The following is a 7,737-nucleotide window of genomic DNA, read 5'->3' as shown; positions in this document are numbered from 1 at the left end:
CCCTGCACGATAAAGTTTGAGAACTACCTCTGTAGGTCCTAGACCAGAATAACAGAAGGTGTGTTTTCAACCCCAGGGTTTGTACCTCGTGTGAGAGAGGGGGAGGGAGAGGACCAGAAGATGGGGGAAGGAAGAAAAATCTTAGGAAGACACTGGTCCTTCGAGACGGATGAGCACTCAGGTTTTGTGGAGGTGGGGCTTCCCTGTATATTTGCAGTAGCTTCACCCCATCACTTTGTATCTGCACTGAGGTTGGAGGTTAACTATTAAAAGAGAGAGAGAGCGAGCGAGCGAGCGAGAGAGAGACAGAGACAGAGAGAGAGAGAGAGACACAGAGAGAGAGAGAGACAGAGAGACAGAGAGACAGAGACAGAGAGACACACACACACACACAGAGAGAGAGAGAGAGAGAGAGAGAGAGAGAGAGAGAGAGAGAGGTGTGTGGGTGGGTTGGGGCGGGGAGTAGCTGTCAGGCACCTGCGCCCAGCTCTGGAGGATAAAGGACCTAGGCATGGAAGGAAAGCCCCTCTCCCGAGCCTCCTGGAGCAGCTCATTCCCAATATCTCTAGTTTCCGGACGCATTTCTCCGCCTCGCGTTTCCCTTAACACCACGAGCCGCTCATTCCATGCAAGCTAGCTCCCAGCCTCCCGCGTTTTTGCTTCCTTCTCCGCGTCTGCGTCTCCCGCCCTCTCTCTCGGCCCCCGGCCGGCCCCGCCCTCGGCTCCGGCTCGCACCTCTCCCGATCCGTTGCACCTGAGGCGGGCGCGGGCGCGGGCCGCGTGCGGAGTGCCAGAGGCGCGCCGGCGTTAGAGAGAGGCGCGTTGACGGCCACCTTCAGCCCGCGCCCGGGTACCGCGCCCCCGGGTGCCGCACGCCCGGCGTTCAGGGACCGTCCTCCGCCGCCGCCGCCGGAGCTACGGGCGGGCAGCCGTGCGCCCCGGGCACCGCCAGCCCCGGCGGCCGCTCCTTCCGATGCCAGGTCCAGGGCGCCGGGCGGCCGCCGGCAGGAAGATGAAGGGCTCGGCGGGAGGAAGGAGAGAAAAGCTGCTGGGCTCTCCGAAATCTCAGCCCGGCCGCGGTAAGTTGAGCGCAAAAGAGGTGGCTCGGCTCGGGTGGTGGAGTTGGCGTGGGGTGCTGGCCACGGCGCTGGGGGTGGGGGCGGTGAGCCCCTGCGGGATGCGAGGCGCGCGGAACGGGCATTGGCACGGTCCGTCCCCGGGACCTCCAGACCCCCGGGCCTCCAGCCCCCGGACCTCCCGCCCCCACGCTCCCCACTCCTCCCCGCATCCGCGTGCCCTGTTCTATCCGTCCCCTCCCCTGCCTCTTGCCTCCTCTGTTCCGCGCCCCGCTGAGAGGTTGCGGGGCGGGAGTGGAGATTGAGGGTCTCCGGACACAAAGGCTGCCGAGGACCAAGGGGTCGGGGAGGCAGAGGAGGGGCGAGGGGGTCGGCCTGGCTCTGGCCGTCGCCGTCGAGGGCCGGGCCACCCGAGGCTGGACACCCCGTCGCGCGTCTCCTGTTGGTTGCGTGCGGGGCGCGCTCCCTCCTCGGGAAATCTGGCGAAGTTGTTGGGATAAGAAAGCACAGCGGGCCGGCTTCCAGATTGTCTTTTCATTTTCTTCCTTTCCCCGCGAGAAGCAATTGAGCTATGGGAAGCTTCTCTCCAGATGAATTATTTTGACTTTTAGGGTGGGGTTGGGAGGCTGAGGATAAACCAGCGCCCCTGGGTCGGATCGCCCTCCTGGGCAACTGAGACCGCGTTAGAAGTGAGAGCGCAGGGTGGGTGTACCCTGCGACTTCTTGCATTTTGGGAGAAGTTTTATTGTGTGTGCAGATTGGGGTCAGAGGAGAGCAGTTGCGCCCAATATGGTGTCACCCCTTGTGGGAAGCCCAGTTCCTCATCTGTCCCCCTTATAATTCAGAGTTGGCCGCATCACGTGCTTCTGGAGGCCGTGTTTATGTCTGCTTTAGCCTGAGCTGCGGCTAAAGTAAGGGGCAGTGAGCTGTTCCTGGGTGTTTGAGTGTCTCCAAATTCTGGAACCGTAAGCCGACTTAGGACACTATCCTACATTCTGTAGGTATAACTATGGACCCTCGTGCTGGCGCTTTTATATGACATTCCTGTGGTGCTTTCTGAAATGTGATGGGGAGATTTCTTTTGAGGCAATTTGCTAGTTGGTCTGTTAAACGCGGTTTTCACGTGTCCACTTAATTCTGATTCACCATGTCCCCTGCAGTCGACTGAAAGGTGTCTCTCCCTCTGGGTTTTCATGCCACCCTTGCCCTGTCCTGGCTAATTCAGTCACTATTCTCTGGTCTCTGAGCATGAAAGGCAAATATGGGTCATTTCAAATTATGTAGATTGATGCAGCACAGCGTGGCTGAGGTTTGATGCAGTTTCTTCACGTTTCCTTCCAGATGTTCCTCAGAAATGAATTTTGGGCCTCTTGTCATGGAGCTAAAATATAGACTGGGGGAAAGGACAAATATCTTGAGTTAATGTATTATCTGAGATTCATTTATTTATTTAAATTCTTTTTTTCTAATTTCTTTTTTTTTTGGCTGCGTTGGGCCTTTGTTGTTGCTCGCGGGTTTTCTCTAGTTGCGGCCAGTGGGCTTCTCATTGTGGTGCCTTCTCGTTGCGTGCAAAGCACAGGCTCTAGGCACGCAGGCTTCAGTAGTTGTGGCACTCAGGCTCAGTAGTTGTGGCTCACGGGCTTAGTTGCTCTGCGGCATGTGGGATCTTCCCAGACCAGGGCTCGAACCCCTGTCCCCTGCATTGGCAGGCGGATTCTTAACCACTGCACCACCAGGGAAGTCCCTGTCTTAGATTTAAATAAATGAAGTTTGGAAGCTCTCTGGGTTAGGAGAAAGTGACCTGAGACAAAAGTTAGGGCTTTTGGACTATTTTTGCTATATGATAAAGTGGCTGAAGGACCTCTGGGGTCACTTAATGATGATAATAATAATAATAGTAACAATAATAATAATAGTAATAGTGACACCAGACATTTGTTTCCTGTTCACTGCATACCAAGTAGTGTATTAAAGGCTTTATGGGCCCTGAAAATACATAACAATTCCAAGAAGACAGTACCTTTACCATCTCCACTTTGTGGATAAGGAAAGGGAGGCTTCAGAGATGTTAAATTTGGAAAAGTTCCAGAGTCAGTGTTTTGGAACCCCAGATTGCTGGACTCCAAAGTTTGTTCCATTAACAACTACATGACCTCTTTGAGACTCATTTGAAAAGTGAAAGGACAACCTGTCTAAGTTCTAAATCCCATGAAAAGGTAGTAAGTTGATGACAGTAACACAGATTGATTCAAACACAGCTATTTCAAATGTATTTTTAATGTAACAGAAATGTGGAACTCGTGACTTGAAATCAAGTGAAAATTGGGTGGCATTTATGTAATTCAGCCTGCAGCTCTAGAGAGGACTAAATGCTGAGGTCTTGGTGTTTACCTTGTTGATGTTCCTCCCTTGAGCCCATTATTATAAATCAGTAATAGAACTAAATATATTATAGCCCTGCTCTTAGAAGTGTGTAATTTATAACATCAAACCTACCTTTGAATGACTCTATAGAGTTATCCTGAGGTCTACCTGGACACTGTCCTATTTCAGCCAGCTTATAATTAATGTTTAGGTCCTAACAGGATGTTGAATTTCTGTTGAGATACTAGCAGCTTGTTTTAAAAATTCCTCTTTGTTTTCAGCGGTATTTCCAAAACAATTACACCCCCTGTTGTGATTTGCTATTTACTAGGTACAACAAAAGTTCAATAATGAAACATGTTTGCAGTTCAACAAAACATAGTGTTTCATCTATAATGACAACTCTGGCTAAAAGATTCACATCTAATCTAGGGCTTATTTTATTTGAAATTTAATTAAGACATTGAGTTTCTTATTGCTGTGCAAAGTGTATGCAGGTGGCTGAGTATACATCTTCCATTATTTTCTCGTAATCTCCAACTTTATAAATTCATTGCTTGTGAGTTCTTCAGATAAGCTTTGTCAGTGCCTGTCTAAAGATTTTGAAGTTTTTAAAACTAAGAGCAAGAGCAACAAAGATGTATTTATCATGTTTCTTCACAAGCTGATATTATGCTTGTTCAGGGAATAGTGATAAATCACAGATCTGATTTGCCTGCACTTACAGAATTACCAAATAAAAGTGTATAAATCTATTGGAGTGCTATATTAATATGTTAGAAGTGGGAGCAGCTTTGGGAAATAGAGAATCTTTGAGGAAGATTTTACTATGTTTCATTGTATTGTACTTGCATGGTATCTTATTGTTTTCAAATAAAACTGTATTTCTCTGTACCAGTAAACTAATGGTTATTGCCATGTTTTCTCTTTTGTTTTAGGGTTAAGTTGTGTTTTCTAGTAGTAACTTAACATTGCATGGAATATACATTTGTGTCTTTCGATATAGTTGAAGTCTTAAAAAAACATATTTTGCTGACTGAAAACAATACATTTCTGAATATGTAAGGGTTTTAGCAGGAGTATAAAAATAGAATAGTAATAATTTGCCTAGAGGTTTTGTTTGTTTTTTGAAATAATGAGGTTGTTACAGAGGCTAACATATTTAACCTTAGTAGTAAAATATTGAAACTAATTATAAACTTGAATTGCAAAATACTTTATGATAGTGGGAGTCTTATAAATGAGTTAACCTTATAATTACATGAACATATGTCTTCCCATGTTTCATGATTTTTTAAGTTCAGTATTTGCACAGTAAGACTAATAGTTTATTTGATGGTATTGGTGATTTGAACAATCACATCTCTGAAAAGTGATTTAAACTCCATAAGCAATTGTGTCACACTGATACCACAGTTTGAAGAAACTAATATTGGGGAAGGATTTGTAATTTTGAATGTTGCAAGAGCTGAGAACTCAAGGTAGATGACACTTAGTTTTTTGACAAGGGCTCTAAAGTGAGAGTCTGAATAAAATGAAGCCTGTAGGTTGACAATCAAGCAATCACTTAAATAGCCTCTTAGGAGACCTAGATCAGCACAAATAGACTGCAGGCCGAAAATTCAGGAGTATCATTAATCTTTTGACCAGTGGATAACACATTGGAGATCAATTTTAAAATTCCAGTACATTAAAAATGTATAAATTTATACCTTCTAGGGCCTATTAAAATTAGCAATCACTCCCCTTTCTGGAGTAACCCAGCCTTAACTTAAAAAAATAAAAAAAACTGCAATGAGAAAGAAATGTAAGGATATTGAGGGGCTGAGATGAATCAAACTCCTTCACCAAGTCTTTATTCCATTTAAAATGTGACTTTAATCCTATCTAGATAATTCTAGACCACTTTTAGCATTTTGTCTAGACTGAGTATGAGTTTTAAAGAGTATCTTACTCCTAATGTACTGATGCACTTGGAGAGGACACCAGAACACAGTTCTAGAATGGGACAGGGACTTCTAGACCACTTAAAGGCTTGGATTACTTTGTCTATAGTGTCATCCAAACAAGCAAGTGTGTAGCACTTCTAAACAGGTCCTTTAAGTGAGAGGTTTGCAGTGAAGGAGGGTTCTTATTTACCTTCTGTGTAGTTCTGTAGCCCATCTTTCGAAAAACAGTACCAATCTTGGACTATCTTGAGTTTAGATCTATGTGTCTCCAAGAGAGGGAAAAAATATTACTGTGGTGCAGCGTCAGGGAAGTCCAAGTGAGGATTTTCCTAAGGATTTCTCATAACATGGGGTCAGATGTTTTTGATTTAGTTTTTTTGTGATCTTGTCCTGTGTTCTGTTTTTATATCCAAGGAGTTATTCATTGCTGTCTTTATAATGTATTATTAAAATTTATTAGAGATTTCTTTTTCCTTTAACTGTCTCCCATCTACCTTCATGAAATGAAAGGAAAGTGAATGAATGTTTCTATACTATCTTTACTTTTACTTAAACAGATGAATGGGACTTCCCTGGTGGTCAAGGGGTTAAGACTCTGAGCTCCCAATGCAGGGGGCCCGGGTTTGATACCTGGTTAGGGAACTGGATCCCGCATGCTGCAACTAAGAGCCTGCAGCCAAATTAATAAATAAATAAAAGAAAATAAGTCTCCCTCTCCGGGAGTCAAGCCATGTTATAAAACAAAAACAAAAACAGAAGAATACACAGGAAACTCCAAAGGGCATCTTAAAAAAAATCGATATTTTAAAAACTGCATTTTGTTGAGAACAACTTCTGAGAGTTAGTGTCCATGTACCAAATCTATCCAGATTACCTAGAATTTAAGAATAAACGTTTCAAGTGCTGGGTTGAGTTCTCAGGGGTTTACATATTTTACATTCATAGTAAAACATGACATTAAAGTAATAGAGGTAAAATAGTCAGTTAACATGGTGTAACACTTAAGAGTGTGAACTCAAGAACTAGAATTCCTGGGTTTCTCTCCTTGCTCTGTTTCTTAAAAGCTGTGAGAAGTTCGTGAACTTACTGTTCATCTCTTTGCCTTGGTGTCCTCATCTATAAAATGGTGATAATAAACAATCTATTGCATAGGTTGATTGAAGACTTAATAAAATATATATGGTACTTTGTATATTTGAAGCACATATAAAGTGTCTAGTGTACTAGTGTCTAGTACAAAGTGAATATGCCGTAGATGTTAACTATTTTTAATTATCATCATGTATTAGCTTCCTGTGGCTACTGAACCAAATTACCACAAACTTGGTGGCTTAGGACAGCAGAAATGTATTCTCACAGTTCTGGAGGTCAAAAGCCAGGAATCTGTATCACAGGACTGAGATCAAGGTGTTGGCAAGGCTGTGCTCTGTCAGGATGCTTGAGGAGAGAATCTGTACCTTGTCACCTGCAGCTTCCGGCGGCTATTGACATTCTTTGGTTGGTGGTCTTATCACTCCCCTCTCTGCCTCTGTCTTCCCTTTGCCTTCTTCTCTGTGAGTCTAAACTACCTCTGCTTTCCTCTAAGGACATCTGGGATTGCATTTAGAGCCTGATATTTTATTGCTGATAGATCAGGATAATCTCCCATTTTTAAATCCTTATTTTAATCACATCTGCAAAGACCCTTTTCCCCAATAAGGTGACATTTATCAGTTCCAGGGATTAGGATCTGATGTATTTGGGGGGAGTGCACACTATTTTGCCTACCACAATCCTCCTCCTCCTATTTTTATATGGTATAAATGTATACGATAGCAGAACCGACATAACTAAATTGTGGAAAGTGCAGAAAGGACGAGAAATTTCATCTATTTTTAAAAGTATATTGTCTGAATTTATGTTCAAATTTTGACCAGATTTGGATCATAAACTTCAGGGCAATTAATTATTTTCTGTTCGTTCCACTTTACCATAATGTAGCCAATAACTATTTGATGAGTGATTATAGAATGCTGGTGCTGGGGATATTATGGATATGTGCTTATAGAATGCTGGTGCTGGGGATATTATGGATATGTGCTTATAGAATGCTGGTGCTGGGGATATTATTGATACCAACACCAGCAGGAAAAGCAGGTTAGTGTGTTGAAAATCTTTTCATGTGCTTATTGACCGTTTGTGTATCTTCTTTGGAGAAATGTCAGTTCAAGTCCTTTGCCTGTTTTTAAATTGAGTTGTTTGCTTTTTTGTTGTTGAGTATTAGGAGTTCTCTCTATATTCTGGATCTTAATACCTTATTAGTTATATCTGCAAATATTCCCCATTCTGTATGTTGCCTTTTTACTCTC

The 7,737-nt window shown here is 43.6% G+C and overlaps 1 protein-coding gene across 1 annotated transcript in view; it reads left to right on the top strand.

Annotated features, from left to right (window-relative positions):
• Positions 1-1,012: 1,012 nt before the first annotated feature.
• ZNF385D (zinc finger protein 385D) overlaps positions 1,013-7,737 on the top strand; it is a gene marked incomplete at both ends in the record, with an annotated part of 950,735 nt that continues 944,010 nt past the window's right edge. Inside the window, one exon of the mRNA XM_081235583.1 lies at positions 1,013-1,079. Coding sequence (XP_081091709.1) covers positions 1,013-1,079 — 67 coding nt within the window. The remainder of the gene's footprint in view (positions 1,080-7,737) is intronic.

Source organism: Mesoplodon bidens (genome assembly GCF_964165515.1).
Source record: "Mesoplodon bidens genome assembly, chromosome: 5".
Classification (NCBI taxonomy): Eukaryota; Metazoa; Chordata; class Mammalia; order Artiodactyla; family Ziphiidae; genus Mesoplodon; species Mesoplodon bidens.
This window is presented reverse-complemented; position numbering and strand designations above follow the sequence as displayed.